This window comes from Plasmodium gallinaceum (assembly GCF_900005855.1).
Source record: "Plasmodium gallinaceum strain 8A genome assembly, contig: PGAL8A_v1_86, whole genome shotgun sequence".
In the NCBI taxonomy this organism is placed as follows: Eukaryota; Apicomplexa; class Aconoidasida; order Haemosporida; family Plasmodiidae; genus Plasmodium; species Plasmodium gallinaceum.
Window position 1 is genome coordinate 63,858 of NW_021628249.1, and position 25,946 is coordinate 89,803.

Consider the following 25,946-nt stretch of genomic DNA (forward strand, 5'->3'; position numbering starts at 1 on the left):
AATTGATGTACTACTTTATAAAGATTCCTTTTTAATTGAGTAATAATTTTAATATTTCTTTTAAAAAAATAAAACTTAATGTTATTTCATAAGAGAAATTTGTGAAATTAAAAAGTTTTAAATCCATTTATAATTAATAAATGTATGTAAATACTTTTCTTACTTTCCTTTTAATTGATATGAGCACACATTCAGAAACCCTATAATTAATCATTTTTTTTTTTTAATTTTATCACGTTTAATTTGTACAAATACCTCCTTACACAATGTTTAGGTTGCTAATTTACAGGATAATAAGAAAAAATAAGAGATAATTTTTTTTTATTTAATCTTAATTTATATCAAATTTCTTCAATTTTATGAGACTTACTTTTTTTAACGTCAATACTTGACATTTTAAGGTAGATTTTATTATATATTTTTCTTTATTTTTAATTCATTATATATTTATACAAAAATATAAGCTTTATTTTGTTTTGTGTTGTTTTCTTTTTTTTTTTTTTTTTTTTTTTTTTGATGTTTCTTTTTTTTCTGTGTGTACAATGTATGACAACGAATTTATATATTTTATTAGATATATTCTATTTTGAAAATGTATTATGAATATTAAACTTAGTCATTTATATTTATAATAAAAAAATTATTATAATTTAAAAGAAAGGGTTATAACAATATTTTTAAAAAATAAAACAAAAAGAAGTATCTTATATCCATATCTATATGGAAAATAATTCATTAATAAAAAAAATATCATATATTTAAATTTTTAGTAAAAAAAGAATTAAATTTACGTAAAATATGAAAAAAAAAAAATTTAGGGTGACCTTTTTGAGTTTACTATTTGCCTTATTTGGTAATAAAATTTATATATACGCACATTTATGTTTATATTTATTTTATATTTTTAAAAATTTAAATATTTTTTATGCTGTAATTTTCTTTAATTTCCCTTATATATATATAAAGGTATAAGTCATGAGATAGAAGATAAGAATGCATTAAATAAATTCAAATATAATGATAACAATTTATTATTTTATTCAAATATAGAAGAAAGTAAAGAATTAGAAAATAATTCTATAATAAGATACAATAATAAAGGAAAAGAGAAATATAAAACTTTTAATAATTTAGGCGAAAATAGATACAATAAAAGAAGTAAGAAATTTAGAAATGTAAATATAAAAGCATCGCATTCTCCTAGAAGTATATCATCTGTTAAGTTAGGAAATTCTAATGAAAATACAAATGCATCATATTTTTCTTATATAAAAAAAAATACTCCATATTCCTCAAATACATATATTATTAAAGAAGAAAATGGAAAAGATAAAGTAAATGGAATTACAAATTCTTTTATTCACACGGCAAGCATAAGGTCAATTGAATCAGATACTTTGAAGGAATACGATTCTTTTATGAGATTAATTGACGAAAAACTTACTAACGCTAAAAATTCATATATAATTTCAAATTCTTATGGTGAGTTAAAATCCTTTTTTAATGATTCTCACAGGACTAAATTTGTAAGACATTCGTCAAATGTGGTTTCAACGCTCATTGATTGTGATTTTAATCTTATAAAATTCTGCAAAAATTCTAAAGTAGAAATGAGAAAAAAATTTTATGATTTATTGTTACTTTCAGAAGATGCAGAAAAAAGAGACTTATTTAACAATGATCTTCGCCTTTTTAAATCAAAAATAAATGAGGATATAAAAGCTGCAACTAATTATTATAATGAATGTAAAAAGAAGGATGAGAAGGCTTTTCTTTTGGTAGATAATTACATAAAAAAAGAATTTTGTAATAACCAAGGATGCAATCCTTATAAATGTAGTTCACGTGTATGTACTTATGTATTACTGCATATGTATAAAAAAGTTATTAGATATTATTTAGTTGCAAGAAAATTACATAAAGAAGATGAAAACTTTTTACGAGAAGTTGAAAATTTTTTGAATTACGATAAAATATTATTAAGAATTAAGGAAGAAAGTTTTTGTAAAAAAAAAGCTAAAAATTCTTTAAAGGTTATAATAGAAGAAATTATGGATATAAAAGATAACTATAAAAAAAATATAGATGCTATACGTTACAATTATGAAATGTTAGATATTGCAGAGAAAAATTCAAATAATAAAAGTTTTAAAAAGTCTACCATTACAAGAGATCTTAGTTATATTACATCATTAGGTATGGGACTTCATCATTATAAAATATGGAATGAAAAATTAAAGCAACTTTTTTATGTATTTAAAAGCGATACTTATAGTATATATATAAAAGAAGTACAAAATTTTGGAAGGGAAATAATATTATTAACTTATCCTGAAAGTGTAAAATCAGAGAGTGAACAAATTATTTTAAATTCTCAGGAAATATTTAATAATATAAAAAGCATAATTGGTAAATATGTGGAAAGCTTAGAATATTTATCACGTGCTTATAATAGTCCAGAAATTATTAGCATCCAAAATGAACTCAATACATTATGTGGTGAATTATCTTTGTATAATACCAGAGTGGAGGAAAAAATGAATTTGCTGAATGAAAAGTATAACTCTATTAAATCAAAGCCCATTAATATAGAAAAATTAAAGAGTGAATTGCCACTAAGTAAAGAAAATAATTTAACTGATGTTACAGAGAAAATTTTAAGTATAAAAAAAAATATTGAAAATATTATAGCAACAGCAAGTGATGATCTTAGTATATTAAGAGATAATTATAGTGATTTACAAAGATTAAAAAATGAAATTAGCAGCTTAGATAAACAAATTAATGAAAAAAAAAGCAATCTACAAAAATTAAAAGGACAAGAGGATAAAAACAAACAAATTTCCATACAAAAAATAAGACAATTCTTGGAAGAAATGAGCAACAAAAAAAATGATTTACAGTTAATTATTAATTTAAAAAGTAGTGAAAATAAAGATCTTAAAATTATTGAAATATTAATAAATGAAACATCCTTTAATGATGAAAAATATCTAAGAGAAAAACAGGAAGTAAACGAAAAAATTGACTCAGCATTAAGATCTTTATTTGAAGATGGAATGCTAGAAAAATTATTTGAAGAAATATCACAGTTTATAGCTGAAAAAAAATCACTAAATTATGAAAATTATAGTTTAGATAGAATTAATGAGCTTCTTGAGGATACAACAAAAAAGCACACTAAAATAGTTCAAGGAGTAAAGGACGCTTCGTCAATTGTAGAGAATGATATAAAACCCGCAAATAATAAAATTATAGATCTTAAGAATAGTATTATAACAAAATTACTTGATGATTTGCACAAAAAAATGAATAACTCATTAAGTGACTTTAATAGAATATCTAATTTAGCATCTACAAATATAGATAACTATGAAGCAAACAAGGATACACTTAAAAGTTATGAAAATAATATAGTAAGGAGAAAAAATGAATTCCTGAACAATTTTTTTGAGGACGATAATGATGTACTAGAAGGAACAAATATCTTTCAAAAAACATTAGACCTTGAAAACACAATTTTTGATAATAAAAATGAAATTAAAAAACAAATTAGTGATGAAGAAGATTCTGTAAACACTATAAGAGAGCATTTAGATCTTTACAATAAATTAAATCTATACTTCGATATATGCCCAGACACTAAAATTGTTGATAATATTAAATCTATAAAAGAACAAATTGACAAGATAAACGTTCATAATAAATTAAGTGAGCATCAGATGAAGTTTAATAATGCAACTACCTCAATTGAAAGTAGTATAAACCTAATCAATTTTTCAAATTCAGTTATTGAATCTTCTAAAATTTTAAATAATATTATAAATGAATCCAATAAAAACAAATTACTAATTGATAATTTAAAAGAAAATGCTGATACTTTAAGAGATAAAATAATTAAAGAAACTATTATAATAAATGGAGAACATTTAATAGAAGAAAATATAAAAGCTAAATATTTAAGTAAATTAAAAGAGAAAGAAAGCGATACAGATGATAAAATACATAAAGTTAATGATCTAGGGGAAAAATCAAATGCAATTCTGCAACTATCTAAAAAATTAAAAGAAAATGTTCGTAATGCTCCTACCGAGGAAAATGTTAAAACTCTTTCAGAAAGTATATCAAGGAAAAAAGTTGATTTGAGAGATATTATAGATAAAATAAATGAAACAAAATTATCAGTTGCATCATTAAATTTAGAAATTGATAACATAATTAATATCCAAAATACCGAAATTTCGAATTTATTTCATAATCGTATAATTGAATTAGATCAACAAATAAATGATGAAACAGAAAAAAATATAGATATATTAGAGAGAACTAAGAGAAATTCTGAAAATTACAATTCTGAAAATGATATAAAAAACCTTATTAAGGAAAATAATAAAGAAATGCTAAAAAAAGCATCTCAACTTATTATCAATCTTATAGATATAATTGAATCACATAAAAATAAATTAGTAAGTATTAAAAGTGAATCTAAAGAACAAGTGAATTTATCAAATTATCAAAAACACAATAATGAAAACTCAAAAGAAAAAAAAGATAATATAAAAAAAATTTATGAAAAAATGAACGATATTATGGAAAGATTAAATGCAGAAAAAGAGAAATTAAAACCTTCGTTAATAGATATAAATATAAAAGTATTAGATTATAAAAAAATAATAATACATGATATCATATTTCAAATTAACGATGAGAAAAAGAAGTCTGAAGAAAAAATAGAGGCAATTAATTTATATAAAGAAAAAATTGAACAATTAAAAAAAAATTCAATGATTATGACATTAAATGGATTGGAAAATCTTAATTATGAAGATTATATTAGAAAATCTCAAGAAAATCAAAAAAAAATAATAATGTTATATCAAGAGGTTACAACAATAAATGAACAAATCTCCAGTATTACGCCAGAAGATAATATTGATAATATTAAAATAAATATTGAACATAAATTGAAGGATATCAAAAAGGAAAAAAATGATATAGATCATGCATTAAATGAAATTAAAAATATGGAAAAAATGTTAATGAATACAAATTTTACTAATATTATGGAAGATATGAAAAGAGATACACAACTATCTAAGAAAGAAGAAGAAAATGCAAAAGAGCAATTTACCAAGTCAGAAACTATAAATAAAGAAATATTAAGTGATATTAAAAAGGTGCAAGAGCTAAAAGACTTACTTATAAGTAACCAAGATGAAGCATCTATTGATGGAGCTATAAAGGAAATTAAAATTATTAAGGATCGTGTTACAACTAATGAAGAAAATATAAATGACTTTTTAACAAAGGCCGAAGAACATAAAGAAGCTACAAAAATTTATTTTAATAATATAAAAAGGGGAAAAAATAAAATGGAATATTTAAAACATCACGATCAACATGAAAAAAAAAAAATAACAGAAAATATAATAGATTCAATAAATAAATATGTGAATGAATCTGAAGAATGTTTAAATAATGCAGAAAAGCATTTTCTAGCAACACGTAAAAATTGTGAATTATCTTCACAATATAAACAAAATATGAATGATCTTTTTTATGAATCTTTATTCTTAGCGGAAAAAATGAAAATTGAAATGAAAAAAAGTTATGTAACAAATATATTTTCAGGAATTAAAGATGAATATACTAGTATTCAAAAATTATTAGAAAAATTAGGTAAAAGACTAAATATACTAAAAGAAGATGTAAATATAGAGGAAGAATATGAAGCAAATAATGGGAATTCTACAGAAGCATATTCCCAAATTCAAATTATAAGAACAAATGCAAATAATGTTCTATTAAATATGGAGGAAATAAAACAAAGAGTACTAGAAATTTTAAATAATTCTCAAAATGAAGTTGAATCAATTCCAACATATTCTGGAAGAGATGAATTTACTCTGAGTAACTTAGAGATAAAGCAAAATGATTTAAGAATTGTTTCAGAAATTTTAGAAAAGCTAGAAAAAAAAAAAAGCACGTTAAACATTGAATTAACAAAACTAAAAGACATAGAAACTAATGTTAGTAGTATGGAAGGTGAAATGGAAATATCTAAAAAATCCTATGAAGAAGGAATTCTTAAAAAAATAAAGAAAATAGCATATCAAAAGAAAGAAGCCATAGAATCCTTAAAAAAATCAATAAATTTAATTATTAGCACAACAGTGACCTTCTTTAGGGAGTCTTCAGCAAAAAAAAAAGATGTTGAACTCATATTTGAAGAACATAAGAATACAATGAATACTATATGTGAATCATTTGATAAATCATATGAAGCTATAGAAAGCTCTATATTGTGTATTTTAGACGTATCTACAACTTACAATGATATGAAAGAGAAAAAAAAAAAAGCCCAAATAGAAATAAAAAAACTTGAAGAACAAGAAAGGGAATTGGAAAAGTTGATGGATAATATAAACAATGCTAAAAAAAAAGAAGTTTTAAGATTTATATTTGATATGAAGGAAGAGTTACATAAAATGAATGAAAAATCTGAAGAAGAGAATTTTCAAGTAAGGGAAAATGTAGAAAGTATTAAAAGGAATATTGAAAATATTAAAAATTCAGATAATGTAAGTTCTGCATTGAATGAATTGAATGAAACAAAAATCAAATATAGTGAAATAAAAAAAAGACAACTAGAGCATTCCTCTTATAAAGATAAAGCAAATAATGTTTACGAGGAAATAGATAAAGCAGCAAAATTTATAGGTATAGATATAGAAACGGAAACAAAATTTGAAGGTTACGAAAATATAATTAATGCAAAACAAACTATTTTAAAAATTCAGGAAATTTCAAGCGATATAAACATAAAATTAGAGGAGAGTGAAAATATTAATATTTTAGCCGACAATATTTATGAACAAGCAAAATTAAGAGATGAGTTAAAAAAAAAAACAAAATATATGATAAATAAAATTGATGATATTTTAGGCAAAGTGCAAGGTGCACATGAAAAATATGAAAAAATAAAAGAGATAAATATTGATAATGAATACTATGATGAAATTTTAAAAAAAGATAAAGAGTATGAAAATTTTAAAAAACTATCAACTTCTTATTTAAGTGAATTAAATAAAATTGATAGAGAATTAAAAATTAATACAATAAAAACTGAACTTAATGATAATAAGGATTCTTTAAATAATTTAGAACAAATTATTGAAAAATCAAAAATGGAAGAATCTTCTCTGACAGTATTAGAAAAAGCCAAGAATGATATCGATACAATTACGGAAAAAATAAACAATATGCATGATAGTGTTATAGAAGTAGAAACATCTTTTAATGAATTACTAGAACAAGGAAAAAACTGTAAATTATCTTTAAAATCATTAATAATTACAACTATTAATGTTGAAATATCAAAAGAATTGTTAACTATTCAAAAAAAAAAGGAGAATTCCACATCATGCGTAGAATACATAAAAAATGTCTACAGCTCCATTACTAATGATATTAATAGTTTGAACAAAAGTTATAATGAAAATCACTTAAGTATTTATAAATCGAACAATGTTGAAAATGCAAATAATTTTTCAGAAGAATTTAAAAGAAAAGAAGGAGAAATAATGAAAATAATTGAAGCTATTCAGAATTCAATTCTAGAAGTAGATGATAATAAAAATATAAATGAATTGGATGGGAAATTAAAAGAATTAAAAAACCTTTATAAAAAATTCAAAGAAGAAGAAATGTGCATAAATGATATTTATAAAAATATCAATTACACCCAACTAAAAGAAATGGAAAAAATTTCTGAGAAATTTATTGATTTAGCAAAATCACACGAAAATATTATAGAAACTCAAAAACATAAATTTTTAAACAATCAAAATAAATTAAAGGAAATTGAAGATTTTACAAAGAAAAAAGAACAAGAAATGCTTCTCACTGAAAATACAAATTCAGATTATTTGCAAAAAATTAATAGTATTTATGAAGAGATTACGCATAAAGTTACAAAATTAAATGAATTTGAGAATGATAATAGTAGCGAAAACAATAAAATGATCTTATATGAAGAAAAAATTTCTTATTTAATAGAAAGAACAAAATCAATATTGAAAGATATAGAGCAGTACCAATATGAAAACGATTATGATTTATTAGAAGTAAGAGAGAGGACATTAGAAGATGTTAATAATTATAAAAAAGAAATTAAGAAAAAAATAAGTGAATCAAAAGAAATTTTTGAGAATATAAAAAATAATATAGAGAAAAATAAAGGACTTTTTCAGGAAATTAGTTATGCTATTTCGTCTATTCATGTTATTATAAAAAGTTTAAATCAAATGAAAACAAATCATCAAAGGAAATCAATTGAACAAGAGGAAAGTACAGAAAATCATTTAGAGAAAAGTATAAAAAATCATTTAGAGGAAAGTACAAAAAATCATTTGGAGGAAAGTACACAAAATAATTTAGAGGAAAGTACACAAAATAATTTAGAGGAAAGTACACAAAATGAGTTAGAGAAAAGTACAGAAAATAATTTAGAGAATAGTACAGAAAATCATTTAGAGAAAAGTATAAAAAATCATTTAGAGGAAAGTACAAAAAATCATTTGGAGGAAAGTACACAAAATAATTTAGAGAATAGTACAGAAAATCATTTAGAGAAAAGTACAGAAAATCATTTAGAGGAAAGTACAAAAAATCATTTGGAGGAAATTTCAAAAACAGAAAATACAGGTGTTTCAATAAGAAATAATATTAACAAAAATTTTCATCATGGTAAAAGTCATCAAGAATCAAATGAAAAGGATGAAAAAAAGAAAAAAAGTAATTTTGTTAATGAAACAGTTAGAATCGCAGGGGGAATATGTGGTGGTTTATTGGTATGTTCATGTGTTATTTTTTCTATTTTATATAAAAATGAAAACTCGGAAAATGATTTTGATGATAATGATGTACTAGAGTATGAAAATTGTAGTCACTTGGGTGATTCATGTCAAAAAGATGAAACTATAGAAGTAAATTTTGTTGAAGAGGAAAACTTTTAAAAAAAAAATTATTTTTGTTTTTTAACATTATATAATTTTTATATATACTTTCCTTTATATATTTTAATTTCCTTTTACAGAATATTTTAAGTATATTTTTGTTGTTTATTCTTTGTTGCAATTATATTTATATTTTATCTTTTTTTTTGTTTTTTTATTTTTCTTGCTTTTTTTGTATTATTTATTCTTTTTTTTTTGTATTATTTATTTTTTCTTTTTTTTTTTTTTGTATTTTTCATTTTTTCTCATTATAAATTAGTTTAAGATTTAAAAAAAAATTTTGTTCATAATTTTATTTAATGTATTATAAAAACTCCATGGTAGATATACTATTTTGTTAATGTATTAATTGTCTATTAAGGAAATTTTTTAGTATATTGAACAATTAGTCAAAGATATTATTAATCTTTTATGGATCAATAGTAGCTTATACAGATAGTTAATAAAAGGTAATATAACCTTTTATAGAATAAAAAATTATTAGATACACAGAAAATACATAATTCTCACTGAAGAGATAGCTAAAAAGAAAAAAAAATTATTAACGATTAATTTTCTTTGTATTTTTTCTAAATTAAAAAAAAAAAAAAATGAATTCTGAGAATTAATTTTATTTGACATTTTAAGAGAAAAATTTATGCTACATTAATAAAATTTTCATATTTGTTGTATTTATATAATTTAATTTATATTATATTGATTACTTATGCTTGTTTATTTGAAATCATTAGATTTGAATTATTAAACATTACTCATAATATTATAAATAAATTATATGTAATTAAAATCAATAATTAATGAGGATTTAAATTTTTAATAAAAATAAAGATATTTATTAAAGTAAATAAATGCCTCTTAAAAATAATAAATGCTAAATGAAATAGACTATATAAATACGGTATACTAATTTGTAGTATTAAAATTATATTTAAATTCGTTAAATTATTAGAGGTAACATTACATGCTCTTTACTAATATATTTACTCAATACTCTAGCAAAGTCAGTGAATAGACAATTAGTAAATCAATGGAAAATATTTAGTCACCCACATCTACTAGTTAAAAAAAAAAAGTTACTATTTTTATTTTTATACTGTTAATTATATTATTTATTTATTTTTTTTTTTATTGGATAATTATTTTGTTTTGATATGTAATTTAGTCAAATTTAATTCATTCTTTTTGAACAATAAAAAAGTGAAATTCAATACTTTAAAAGGAAAAATAAAAAGAAATTCGTTATTGTTTGTATTTAAGTTTTTATGCATTTTAACATAGTACAAATAATATGAATTTAAACGTTGCTAAGGTAAGTGACCATTTTTACTTAAATATACATATTTAATAAACAAAAACATTGGATAGTTCTCAATGTGCTCTTTGTTAAATTGTTTGTTTAATACTATTACAAAATCATTTAGCAATCAATTAATATGTCAAATGTCGAACAAATATATTAGTGGAGAACATACAGAGAAATCTCTACATATATTATTATTATTATAAATATAAGTTAATTTCTTATGTATTATATTATTTAACACAAAATTCATTTTATTTTTAAATTAAATATTACCATATATATAATATATATATGAACATTAATAATTTGTCATTTAATATCAATTTTATTATTTATTTTATAATAGAATTATCATATAAACTTAATTTATTAACTATGTGTTAATGATTCTACTAGTATTGAACAAACAGATAAATAAAGGGTATATATAGCCATATTTACTAATATATTATAATGTTATTACAAAAAATTATTCACTATTTATAAGTTACACTTAATATTAATTTTATCTTTTTTTTTAATCTTAATTCAACATATACATTATTAATTTTTTAATTTCCCTTTCCAAAATATTACTAGAGTATTGAGAAAACAAGTTAATAAATGGCATATGTATTTGCCTTTACTAATTTAATTAATGTAAAAATTATATCTATTCCACAAACCAGTAAATTTTATAATTACAATTTACTTTGCGAGTACTTATTTTTTTTAAGAGAAATTTATTTAACAAAAATCCTATATTTTTATCAGAAATTTAAATATTCATAAAATATTGAATTTTGAGAAAAAAAATTTTAATAATAATTTTATGAATAGTTATCCAGAAAATTATTACTTCTTTTAAATTAATTTATATAAAAATTTAAATACAATTTAAATTACATTGCTCTAGTCGATAAAAATTTTGTTCCTCAAAATATAGATTTTTCTTCTATAAATGACCTATAAATTATATTATTGACCCATCTTCAGTAATATTTAAATAAATAAAATAAGTAAAAACATTTTTATTTTTAAGTATTTTAAAATACTCGGAAAATACACATACGTATTCACATAAACTAAAAAAAAAAAATAAGTACACAAAGATTATGTACACTAAAAGAAAATACATACACTAAAAATAAATATAATAAAAAAAAACATACTTTCCCTAAAGATAAGTACTCTAAAAAAAAAATGTAGATATATTTTATTATATTTTTCTTTTCTTTGTATGCTTATAAAAACATTTATATTTTTTTTTTGGTATATAAAGATAATATAAAAAAAAAATTATTCTATTTCTTTGGGATAATGATGATGTGAAGTACTTTTTTTATACAAGATCAAAAATGTAATGTTAAAAATTACATCTATAGAGTATCTATAAATTAACTAAAATAGTAGTTAACTAATGTAGTTAATATTTGATGTTAATTAAAAAAAAGCAAATAATTTACTTAATATTTTTATTATTATAAAAATAAAACAAGTAGAGTTTTCTCTAAATGTTCTATTAATTTGTTTTTTCAATACTAATAAAGTTATTTAGATAAAAAATAATAAATCAATAAACAGAAATATATTTGGAAAAAAAATTAAAATAATAAAAAGTAAAAATAATTTTTATTCTATTTTATTTTTAAACTAGATAATGTAAATGACTAGCTTTATATTTTCTATATAGCTACTAATTAGTATTCCAAAAAGGTTAATGTTCTTTGCAAAAAAATACGTAATTAATATTATACACAACCTCATGATATTCACTACTTGTCTGGTTAATAAAAGGCTTTATTAACCTTTTTATAAAATGAAGGGACTAGTTAAATGAAGAATACGAAATTTGTCATACACACACAAAAAAAAAAAAAAAAATGATCAATTTTTTTTTTTTTTGTACTTTTTTTTTAAAAAAAGTACAAAGACAGTCAGGAAAAAAAATTGATAAAAAAAAAAAAAAAAGGAATTTTTATTTTTTGGAATGAAATATAATTTTGATGAATTTTGTAAAAGAAAATTTTATACATATAACAATAAAATTTTCATGTAATTAATATTTATATAATTTTTTTTGTATTGTCAATAATTGTTTATGTTTGTTAATTCAACAGCAATACATATTATTGCTGAATGTAACTCATAACATATAAACAAGTAATTTACATTTAATTAATAATCAATGTTCAATAAGGATTTAAATTTTTAATAAAAATAAGGATTTTTATTAAAGTAAATAAATGCCTATTGAAATCAAAGGATGTTGAATGAAGTAGATTATATAATTAAGGATCACTCGTTCAAAGCATTTAAAAATATATATAAATACATCGGAACCTTAAAGGCAACTCTACATGCTCTTTATTAATTTGTTTGTTCAGTACTCTAGCAAAGTCACCGAACACCCAATTAATAAATCATTGCCATATTATAATTTATGCAAAAATTAATTTTATCTATCTAAAAAAAAAAAAATATATTTTATTTCTAAGAATTGAATAAAATTAAAAAAAATTGTCACGTACAAAAACATTTAATACAGTTTAAGTATTTTAATCTACCTATTGTTTAGAATTCTTACTTTATATTTACATATTTTAATATATTTATATTTTTTTGATACATTACATAGTTTCTAATAAATGGAATTATTAACCTTTTTGAAAATAAAAAATTAATAGGAATATGAAAAAAATATAGTTATATGTACAATCGTTAGACAATAAGAAAAAAAAAAAATTTCATTTTTTTTTTTTTTTTTTAAGAAATTAAAAAAAAGTGAATCCTAAGAATTAATTTAGTTTGATATTCTAAAGGAAAATTTGGAATTAGCAATAATAAAATTTTCATATTTGTAGTATTTATATAATTTAATTTGTATTCTATTAATTATTTATGTTTGTTAATTTAAGGGTAAAGGATTTCAATTACCAAACATTACTTTTAACAAAGTAGAAATGTGTGTAATTCAAAATTGATAATTAATGAGGATTTAAATTTTTAATAAAAATATTAGATTTTTATTAAAGTTAATAAGTATTTCTTAAAAAAAAAATGTTCAACAAAGTAGATTATATAAATACAGTATACTGATTTAAACTTTTAAAACTAAATTTAAATTCATTAAATTAGTAGAGGAAATTTTACATTATCTTCATTAATATGCTTGTCCATTACTCTAGCAAATTCATTGAATAGACAATTAATAAATTGCTAGATTATAAGCTTCTCTAACTAGTCATTTTCTTTATAATTACTAGCTATCATATTATAAAAGGTGAATACTGTATATTATTAATCTGCAACAAAATATTAAAAGATTTCCAAAAAAAAAATTATGAATCCATAAGTAAATAAAAAGAATCTTTTTTATTAGAAGTTAAAATATATGAAAACAAATATAAAAAAAAAAACACATGAATAAAATAGTTTATTCATATAACTAATAATGAAAAGTTGTTTTAAAATAAGATTCTTAGAATTTTAACTATAATAACATTCATTATAATAATTTTGATATACATAATAAATTCTTAAACTATTATTATTTATTGTATTAATTTTATTCTATTATTTATATTTGAATAATTTTTGAATTTTTATCAATATTTTTTTAGAATCATGTTTTATTAATTGCCTGTTCGGTGACTTTGCTAGAGTACTAAACTAACAAATTAATAAAGAGCATGTTAAGTTATCTTTACTAATCTAATTAATTTAGTATAATTTTAATTGTTATAAATCAATAAACTTTGTATTAAATACATTGTTGAGAATTTATTAGTTTATAAGTATTTACTTAATCTAATAAGAATTTCATTATACTTATTAAAGACATAAATCCTCATTAATTATTTAATTGTGCTTATATATTTTTAATTATAATATTACGAATAATGTTTAACACTTAGGTATATTGTGTTAAAATTAACAAACGTACACAATAAAATACAAATTAAATTATATAAATAGTACACACATGATTTTTTATTATTATTTATGTAAAATTTTTTCTTAAAAATTCAGAATATAAATTCATTACTAAAGAAATTCTTTTGCCAAAAAAAAAAAAAAAAACACTTCTGATCTTTTTCGATCATTTTTTTTTTCCCCATCCTTTAATCTTTTTCAAAAAAAAATAAATATATTTTTTTACGTATTTGATATTATAAACAGGAAAACAAAAAAAAATTACTTAATAATTTTTTTTTCTATTTAAAGCTTGCATGTCTATCTATATGTTTTCCATATAGGTAGTTATTTTCATTCTAAAAAAAGGTTAACTATTCTTTTTATTAACAAAATAAAAAGTTACCATTATGTTGTTATTTTCTTTTCGTACCAATAAAATTAAATAATGTATACTATTAACAAAATCTTTTGATTGACCTTTATTGTCCATATATAATCCTTTATTGAATATTACAATACTAAAAATTTTCTAAAAATTGCGTATCGATAAGGCAGAAACATTATTTATGTTCAACGAATCTACCAATTTAATGTTTCTTTATCTTTATAATTATACATATTAATATTTTTATAAAATATTTCATAATATTATCATTAAAATCTGTGTTAAATAAAATAGAGTAAATTCTTTTTAATTTAACTTAATAATCATATTAAACAATTCTTTTTAGAGTATCATGTATACATCATATGAATAGAAAAATTTTTTAATAATTGAATCTTAGTGTAATTTTTATTTATATTATTTATTAATTAGTTGTTTTATCTTTTAAATTCCCCTTCAATGACTTTTCTAGTATTTAACAAACAAATTAACAAAAAGTATAGAGAAAAAGATTATTTTATTTTTATTAAATTAAATTATTAAGAAAAATATATACTTTTATTTATTAATATCTAATATTAATTACATTATTTAATTTGCTATTTTTAATTTGTACAATATTCTATGTATATCACACTTTACATTACATTCATAATCTTTCATAAAAAAAAAATACTCTGTATCATCGCCATCTCATAGAAAAAAAGAAAATTAAAATAAAATCATTGTTATAAAAATTGTTTTTTTTTTAAAAGAAAGCATTACATACAAAAAAAAAAAAAAAATAATAAAATATATCTATATTTTTTTAGTGTATTTTCTTTCTGAGTATGTATTTTTTTTTTTTTAATCTACTTATAAAGAAAGTATTTTTTTTTTGTGTACTTATTTTTATTTTACTGCATGTATTTATTTATGCGCATTTCTAGCGAATTATAGCATGGAAAAATAAAATTTTCCTCCACTTTTTTTCTTTAAATATTATCAAAAATAGGTTAATAATATTATATATAGACCATTATTAGAATAATTTTATAACATAAGATACCAAACAATCAATTTAATTGAATATGTAGAAAAATCTCTAATTGTTTTATTTATCATAAAGACGCATATTATAGATAATTATATACTCTTCCTATAATTGTACTATATAAGTTGTCTATAAATAATATTAGACCTCTTTTGTATAACATTTAGATGAATAAATAAAATAAAAACACTTTATTTTGTGCATGCTCAACTGCACGGATAGTATGCAATCATAAAAATGTACATTAAAATAATTACTGAAAAAATTTTTACATTAAAAAAAAAATATATACTTGCACTAAAAATGGGTACACAAAAAATGAAAATAAATAAAAAAATTTTTTATATGTGTATATTTGCATTTAAAAAAAAAATATATCATATATATATATACATATATATTTATTTTTTTTGGTATATGATGTTAACTTAAAAAAAATATTATCATGATATTTTTTTTATTATTTTCTTTTTTCTTTACTTTTAAAAAAAAAAAAGAAATTAAATATTTTTGTTTGAATATGCGAATTGCTATTGAATATGTATTTTTTTTTTTAAGTTAAAAAGCAATATTAAAGAGATTACATTTTGGAGTGTTGTGTAAATTAAAAAAAAAAAAAAATTAACTGATAAATAGCATTTGATGTTAATTATTATAAATAAATATTTTAAATTAAAATTTAAATTGAATTGAAATTAAATTGAGTATACTTTACATTCCATTTATTAATTTGTTTGATTCTAGCAAAATCATTGAACAAGTAATTAATAAATTAACAAGATAAATAAATTTAGTTTTTACATTGTTTTTATATATATTTTTCATTACTTCATGAAAAACCATTATCTATTATTTTTAAAATTTACATCATTGACATACTGGCATTAAAGTAAAATAAAAAAAAATTACAACTCTTTTTCTTTTATGTGCATAAATTAATATACATATATGTTATTATAACTATGTAATTATGAATATTTTTTTTAGGTTTATCCTCCATATAAGTTTTATACATAGTCAGTAAAAAGTACTATGACATTTTTGAGATTTTATGTTATATAAATGAATTATTTCAAAGAATTTTCATTGCATGCAAAGTAATTAATATATATATATATATATATATATATATATATATATATATCGAATTATTTCTGAAAATATGTACAGCAATATTCTGTATTATTGATAAACCACAAAATAGTTTACCAAAATGTGCTTTTGAAACGAAATAGAGACATAATTATAAATATTTACATTATAAAAAAAAAATGTATTGCGATAAAAAAAAATGATAAGTTTTTACAATTTTTTTTGAAAGAAATGAGAAAAGTGATAGAAATTATGTAATATATAAAATAAATATGCTTATTTTGTCTTAAATAGATCATTTTACTAATAGTATATAATTATATAAATATTTTTATTTTATAATATGTAATTACATAAAAGGCATTTAATAAATGACACTACGTGAATTTACCATATGCTAAATAAGTAGGAATCTCTCTATATGCTCCTAATTAATTTGACTATCCAAACAGTGTAAAAGTGTTTTAACAATCAATTAATAAATCATTGTATTAGAAAATTTTATATATAAACCTTTTCGTCATGTTAAAATTTAAAAAGTGGCAATTATATTTGTAAAAGAAAAAGTTCTATTAGCACACAATTATTTCCTTCTTCTAAAAAAAAATACATTTTCTATAGAAAATTATTCTTTATTTTTTTTAATATGTAAAGTTTCAATGTCGTTATTATTTTCATTTACTGATTTATTAGTTTCCTGTTCATTGAACTCACCAAAGTAATGAACAAATAAGTTAATAAAGAGAATGTGGAATTTCTTCTACTAGTTTAATTGACTTATATACTATATTAATATTAACACCAATAAACTATATTTATGCTGTTTACTTCGTTGAGCATTAATAGTTTTCATGAAGAATTTATTTGTTTTAATAAAAGTCCTATACATTGATTAAAAACATAATAACTTATTAACTATTGATTTTTAAATATAAAATCTCTTAATTATGATTTTATTAATTACGTTTATCAAGTTTATTTTTTTCATATTAACAAAAATAAGTGTATGCTTAACACAAATTTAAATTATATAATTATTTTAAGTAAGAAAAATTTTATCTTTTAAAGGAAATAAAATTTTTCCTAAGAATCTCAAAAGAAAATTCTTTCCCCATAAAAAAGTTAAAATTTAAAAAAAATATATTAACTTACTGGTTAATAAAAGGTGTTAATAATCTTTTTGAGAATAGAAAGTAATAGCTGTGTGAAAAATAAATAGTTGGCCATGCAAATACTAAGGAAAAAAAAAGCTATTGACTAAAAAGTTTCTTGTGGTATATTTTGTTTAAATTTATTTAAGAAAATTTAAAATTAACAATATTAAAATTTTCGTATTTCGTAATATTTATATAATTTATTTTGTGTTTTTTGAATTATTATGTTTGTTTATTTGAAAGCAATGGATATGAATTGCTAAGTATTATTAATAGCATTACAAATAAAATATATACAATTAAAATCGATAACTAACAAGTATTTAAATTTTTAATAAAATAAAGATTTTTAATAAAAAAATTCATCTTAATATTAAAGACAACAAATACTCAATTATGCTTCTATGTATAAAACAATTTACTGGTTTATAACGTTTAGAATTATAATTAAATTCATTAAATTAGTGGAAGAAATTCTACATGTTCTTTACTAATCTGTTTGTTAAATCTCTAACAAATTCTCAAATAGGCTACTAATAAATCACTCATATAGGATATATGAGAAAAACTCGCATATTGAAATGCGATCGTTCCAATGTATTAATTTTAAATAATGAATACATTAAAAATACATGTACTGAATTGTATGTTTTGATATAAAATCATCTTTTATTTATTTTTTTCCTATAATTTATGAAACCGCATAAAACGTGTATAATATTAATTATATAGTGTAATTATAAAAATTTAAATAAATACAGTAAAATTTATTATAAAAAGTAAATAAATTAAATTAAATTAAATTAAATTAAATTAAATTAAATAATATAATAAGTAATTAATTATTATTTATAATTTTTAATATCATAACAAATAAAATTAGATATTTGTCTATATACTTTTTATTGATTAGTCAAATAATTTTAAAGGTTTTTGAGTGACCAATTAATAAATCATAATATCATTAAAAACAAAAATATATGCGTAATAATTAAGAATTAAAAAATTAATTATTAATAAAAAGAGAAAAAACATATAAAATTTAAGACAATGTAAAATTGAATATTTTTGTTTTTATTTATATATAACTTTTTTTTTTAAAATTTAATCTGTAAATATATATGACATTATGTTCCACATATGATATTATTTTCTTGGAAGTTTTTAATTGCACATAAAAAAAGTAAAATCTCATTTTTTCTTAGTATTACTTTTTGATTAGAACTAAAGTAAAGATCTTTGGACATAATCAATTCTTCATTTAACAAATATATTAATTTATTAAAGACCTTAAACCTATCTGTACTATTTTTAAATTTTTTTAATATATTGGATATATCTTCAAAGATGAAATTAAGTTTATATAAAAAATTGTTTTGATCATAAATTTCCATAAATTTGAACATTACATTAATAGATTTATTTTCTGGAATAAATACAAAATCTTCTGATTTTTTAAAAAAATTTATAAATGCTCTTCTATGAAATATACTTCCTCCCGATTCATTTTTAAGTAATTTTATAAAATTCTCATATTCATCTATTTGTTTCTTACATAATAATGAATATACAATAACATTAAATAATTTCATAATTTCTTTTTTATCAATTAATCCATAAAGCTTCTTTACTAACGATCTAATACCCCAACTGTTGACATCAAAACCAAAAATAGCCTCAATATATATTTTAAATTCAAGTAAGGATTTTTTTATGTAATCTCTCTCATGTAATAATAAAGTATATATATCGTGTAAAATTTTATTCTTATATAGTTCTTCTCCGTAATTTTTTTCAATATCATCCAATTTAAATTTATTTTCAGTTCTAACTATTTCAAGTACGTATGCAATAAAAGCTATCATACATTTTATATCACCACATAATATCTTATTTAATTTTATAAATAATGCATGAGTTTTTTCTTCTATAACGGTATCTAACGCTTTGCGTTCATCATCGATTAAGGATTTTAAATATCCAACATTTAATTCAAGATATGAAGTTGTACTAATCCCTTTTCTTTCTCTATCACAAAACATCGAAGTAACAAATTCCTTTAAAAGATTCTTCATTCTAATTACTTGTAATTGAGTATCCACAGAAATATTTTTTCCATAAAAATATTTCAATGGGAACCTACTTTCATTTATTCCAAAATATTTACTAAGGTATGTATTGCTAGTCAAAACTTTTTCAGTAATTTCAGATAAATACGTATTATTTTTTTCATTTAATTCACTAAAATAACGAAAGGAATTTTTTAATTTTAAAGGAAGGTTCCCATTCAATTTAGACTGTTCTAAATATTTTTGTAAATCTTCCCCATTAATTAATACAAACGTGCTATTCTCACGAATACGCAAAGTGAAGGTTACATTCAAAAATTTATTTAATTCATATTTATCATATATGTCAAGACCTTCAAATATTTTATCTATATTATTTTTTGCATCATTAATCGAACTCTGGAAAAAATTTAAAAATTCATAGTTGATGATTTCCAACGTGTTAAGTATAGAATTAACATACGTTTTTTCTTCTTTTATGTATTCATTGTAATTTGTTAAAAATATTATATCTATTAATTTTACAAATAAAGTTCTTGAATCTTGAAAACAAACTTCAGTCGATGTATTTTCACTCTTATTTACATGGATGTTATACAACAATTGTAAATCCTTTATTGAGATACCTTGATCATTTAAGATATCTTCATCTTTAACATCACAAAAATCCGTTAAATTTCTTATTAATTGTGTTTTCGCGTGCATAAATTTAAGTTGAAACCTGATAAAATATAAAAAAAAAAATATTTTCAAATATATTACAAACATGTAATTTTTTTTTCTTATAAATTAAATTAAATACTTCTTTGTTTTGTAGTATGGACTAATTTCATAGAAGGAAATAATTATCATTAATACAATCTATAAAGGATTAAAAAGAAAAAAAAGATTATAAAACTCATTTCTTTTATGTAATTTAAATATTTATTACTAAGAAATTAAAATAGTAGACTAAAACTAAATGGTTTTCCATTTGATTAAGGAATAATTATTTCTACTTTTATGAGACATTTAAGCTTAAATTATTTACAATAAAATTTGTTTTTCTATTCTTCTCATATGTATAATAAAAAAAATTCTCTTACCTAAATTTTTCCTTCTTTAGGAAATTGGATAAACTTGCTTATCATAAAAAATAAAACATTCTTTGTTATTAAATTTAAAGTATAAAGATATTTAAAAATTTTCTAAATATTATTCAATATTTATTTATTTTTCTAACAAATACACATATTTTAAAATAGCATCTTTTTAAATATAGTTAAAACAGTAATGAATTTATGAAAGACCTGAAGTTTCTTTTTGCATTTATCTAAACTATATATATATATATATATATATATTCTCATAGCTTATTATACTAAATTAGAATTAACATTCTATATTAAACACATTCAATTTTATTATTTTTTCAGTTTTATTTATTTCATTCTAGAAGGTACATAATCAATTTCTTAAAATTAAAACCATAAAATTTAACTCTTTAGAAAATTTCCATCAACAAATTCAAAAGGAAAAAACTTATAAGAAATTTTTAAATAAAATAATATATTTTATCCTATATTTATAGATAAACATTCTAAATTGTAATTTATTTTTATTTTCTTCAATTTTATCTTTTTTTTTTTTAGATGAAAAACATAGACCAATTCATAATATAAAATGCTTTATTTATTTAAATAAAAAAGAAACCAAATATGATAAATAAACTTATCACTGAAGTTTTTTCAAATAAATTTTAATCTGTTTCTTTAGTAAAATTTAAATAATATTTTTACAGAGTAAATTAAAATGTATATAATCATTTATAAAAGAAAGCTTTGATTAACGTTTTAATATATTTAATATTCTTGATAAAATTAACATGCAATAAAATTTTTTTTTAATATATTCATAAAAAAGAAAGTTCTTTTGAATAATTTACATAGCATTATAGTGTGTAAAAAACGTATTATAATTAAAATTTATATATTTTATATTCTTTTATATTTATATATATTTAAATATAACACACATTTTTGAGTTTGAATTAAATTTTATTATAAAAATATGTGTGATTATGTAATAAGTTTAATTTTTTGATTTAATACTATTGTTCATTTTAATTTTAATTTTTTACATTATCTTGCTTTCAGATTAACTATCATTTGCTCAATTATTATTTATTATGGTTAATGATAATATTTTATTGAAACTTTATATTATTGGATTTAACATGATTGTTTCCTAGTTTCGTGTAAAATACATATATAAAAAAAGTTTAACTTATTTTATCTTAATAACTATTAAACATAAATTACTTAAAAAAAATAAATCAACTAACTTTTATTTTATTTTCTTTTATCTAATTTAAATTTAAAAAAAAATAAGTAAAATCTTAAATTTTTTTTTTTTTTCTATAGGGGCAAAAATTTTTCACTTCGTGTGAAATTAAAATCTTTAATGTATAACTAAAAAAATTGGTACAATTATTTACAATAATGTAATCTTTAATTTATTAAAAAATATCTTATTTTATACTTATGAATAGTTTATTAAATTTCATGTTTTGAATTTTTATAATAAAAATAAATATTTATATAACAAAAAAAATATATTTTATATAAATTTTAAAATAATTATTTAATTTATCTCCGAAAATTTTCTGCGTAATCACTATAATTCACATTATATTTTGTAAAAATAAATTTAAGCGCATAAAAAGGTTAATAAACTATTTTATTTATATAACACTTGTTATGAAAGTGTAAAATATTAAATTATTTTATTAAATATAAATGAAATTCTTTTTTTTTTTTTAAAGCAAAATATATATGTTTATATGCTCCTGATAAATATAAATATTATTGACAATTTTAAATAATACAAAAGGTAAGATAAAGCTATAAACTTATTTGTGTATGAAGATTGTTCGAGAAAATTATTTAAATATTTAGTTTATAATATCATTATAGAATATATAAACTAATAAAAAATGCTTTTTTTTTTATGGGTATTTTACAAGTTAATAATTATAGAAGATAAGATTTTCATATATTTATTTTATTTAATTTTTTTGTACATTTAGTGATAATTCATGGTTTTTTCACAAATGATAATTAATATGTTATCAAACATTTTTATATCTTAAATATTTCGTTTTTCATAAAAGTAAATTCAGAATATTTATGAATCTATATGAAATCCTTAAATAATAAATATAATCAATATTTTTAAAAGTTAAATAGAACCAAATGGAATAGAGCTAAAAGTTGAGTTGTGCACGTTAAAAATTTTGCAAAATTTGTATTAAAAAAATGTTTACACCTATCATGTTCAATTAAATAAATACTTAAAAATATTTATATTAAAACATGTATTCAAAAAAATATATCTTTTTATTTCTTTTATTTTTATGGAACATTAATGCATATTTATACAAAGATAATAATAAACTTTTTTTTATTGAAGAATTAATTGATAAGCAATTAATAATAAAAAAAGATAAAATTTTATCACTTACGAGAATTATTTTTGATAAAAGATAATATTTATATATATTATATTATCAATTATATTTATATATTTAGTATGTAAGTTTTATAAAAAGTAAAATTTTTAATAAAACTATATAAATATTTTATCAAACAACTCTTATATAGTGCAATAAAATATTTAATATAACTTCAATTGAAGAACTATAAATATCTTATTAAGTTATTTATTTTACGTCACACTTCGTAACTATACAGATATTATATATAAATAATTTTAAAATAAATAAAATTAGTAGAAATTACTTTATATGTGATTAATAAAAGGCTTTATAAACCTTTTTGACAGTAATTACTAGCTGTATGGAAAATATTTAGCTATCTATACAAACGTTTATAAAAAATAAATTCTGAAAATTAATCACATTTGATATTTTAAAGGAATATTTGACATTAACAATAATGAAATATTTATATCTGTATTTCTTATACAATTTAATATATATTCTATTAATTATTTTTGTTTGTTAATGAGATCATTGGATTTTAATTGATAAACAATTTTCATAATATTACAAGTAAAATATATGTAATTAAAAATTGTCAATTAATTAAGATTAAAATTTTCATTAAAGGAAATAAATTCCCTTTAAGAACAGTAAGCGCCTAATGAAATGGACTACATAAATACATTTCACTGGTTTATAAAATTATAATTAAAATTTAAATTCACTAAACTAGTAAAGGAAACTCTACATCCTCTATTAAAGTAAGTGAATAGACAATTAATAAGTCAACATCCCATATATTAATTTGTTTCAATAAAACTTTATCAAACTTATTGAACATTTGATCAATAAAAAGTAGTGTCTAACTATTTTTAATTGTAATTATAATGAATATAAAATAATTAAAACTTTACTTTTATGTATAAAATATAGTATACTAATTTAAAAGAAATATGTACATTATATAATACGCTTTGTTATATGTACGATAATTTTATTTTTTTTTTTTAATTTTTTTTTTTTTTTGAAAAAAGCATTTAATTACTTTTTTAATAATTCTAAGTATAATGTTAATTGATTGGTGTATTCATTAACTCAAGTATAAAATAAATAATAAAGCTAATATTAAGTTATAAATTATTTAAAAGCTATATAAATATGGTAAAGTTTATTTCAAAAAGTAAAATAAATTTTGTCTTAAATATAGAATAATTTACAAGTAATTAATTATCATTTATAATAAGTAATATTATAATAAATAAAATAAGTATAGATTTCTCTACGTACATTATATAATATTGATTATTCAAAGAAATGTAGAAGTTTTTGAATAATCATTTAATACATCATTATACAAAAAATAAACTTGCTAATTAATTACACTATTAAGAAGCATGAACTAAAGTAAATTACGAATTTACTTAGTTAAAAACATGAGTCTTTACTCATGACATTCACATAGCATGTAATAATCATTTCAAGTAAACATAAAAATAATAATTTTTCGCAAATTACATTTTAATTTTATTTTATGTTACTATATATCCCATTACCGATGTTTTTCTCTCCTTCTCTTAGGATATTTTTTATTATGTTTATTTTTGTAGATTTAAGATATATCTCTTAAAGATTTATTGCTTTATATCATTACAAAAATTTATGTATGTAAATAATGAAATAAAGTTAAAAGATATAAATTTATAAAGAAAATATATCTATAATAATGGAAATCTCATAAATTTAGGGTATTTCGAATTTTGTGAGATATTTTATTCAACTAAATTATTTTAGCCAATATGCCTTTTTTTTCACATAGCTCTTATCATTTCATTAACAAAGGATGTTGTGGTATAAAAGGAGGTTTACATGCTTTTTATTATCCATCTTAACATAAAAGTTTGATTTTTATGTTGAATTAAACAAGAAAACCAAGACATAAATAATTAAAGCAATTTTTATTTTTAAGGTTTATATTATTCATTTAACACAAATAGTGATCATATTTAGAAGTTCATTTTATTATTTATACCATTAGTTAATGTATATTATTAGTTTCTTATGAAATAATATTAAAATAAAAAGTTAGATATACACATACTATATTTAAAATAATATATAAAAAGACTAAGAAAAAATTTGTTCTATAATTTTATACATAAAAATAAATTTATTATTTTTTTTTTTTTGTTAAAATAATTTTATTTTTTCTAAATTATATTTAATTTTTTAGTATTAATAAAAAATTTCTTTGTTTTAATTTTGAGTTTATTTTAAAAATAAAATTAATTCTTAAGAAAAATGCGGAAATTTATAATAATGCTTTAAATAATTTTTAAGAAAAACTATATATTTTTATGAAAGACTATTTTTCATATAATTATAGATTTCCCTAATTTAAATATGTAAGCTATAAAAAAAAAAAAGTAAAATTTTTATCAAACTTTTTGTATGTCTTATAAATTAATTAATGTTTTAAGCATAAATAAAATGCTAAGTCAACATTTTTTATTTAAAA

The 25,946-nt window shown here is 19.0% G+C and overlaps 2 protein-coding genes across 2 annotated transcripts, besides 6 other annotated features; one reads left to right on the forward strand and one right to left on the reverse strand.

Annotated features, from left to right (window-relative positions):
- Positions 1-798: 798 nt before the first annotated feature.
- On the forward strand, positions 799-9,017 carry PGAL8A_00273000 (reticulocyte binding protein, putative; the record flags this gene model as incomplete). The annotated part of the gene is made up of 2 exons (XM_028671714.1): positions 799-853; positions 967-9,017. 2 exons carry the CDS (start codon positions 799-801, stop codon positions 9,015-9,017), a joined length of 8,106 nt encoding a protein of 2,701 aa, XP_028528339.1.
- A 600-nt stretch (positions 9,018-9,617) lies between these two features.
- Positions 9,618-10,046: a repeat region.
- Positions 10,047-12,241: 2,195 nt separating this feature from the next.
- Positions 12,242-12,725: a repeat region.
- A 368-nt stretch (positions 12,726-13,093) lies between these two features.
- Positions 13,094-13,516: a repeat region.
- Positions 13,517-13,927: 411 nt separating this feature from the next.
- Positions 13,928-14,604: a repeat region.
- Positions 14,605-17,374: 2,770 nt separating this feature from the next.
- Positions 17,375-17,812: a repeat region.
- Positions 17,813-18,012: 200 nt separating this feature from the next.
- Positions 18,013-18,425: a repeat region.
- A 583-nt stretch (positions 18,426-19,008) lies between these two features.
- Positions 19,009-20,923, reverse strand: PGAL8A_00273100 (fam-f protein; the record flags this gene model as incomplete). The annotated part of the gene is made up of 3 exons (XM_028671715.1): positions 19,009-20,671; positions 20,753-20,811; positions 20,882-20,923. The coding sequence occupies 3 exons, from the start codon at positions 20,921-20,923 to the stop codon at positions 19,009-19,011; spliced, it is 1,764 nt and encodes a 587-aa protein (XP_028528340.1).
- Positions 20,924-25,946: the final 5,023 nt, after the last annotated feature.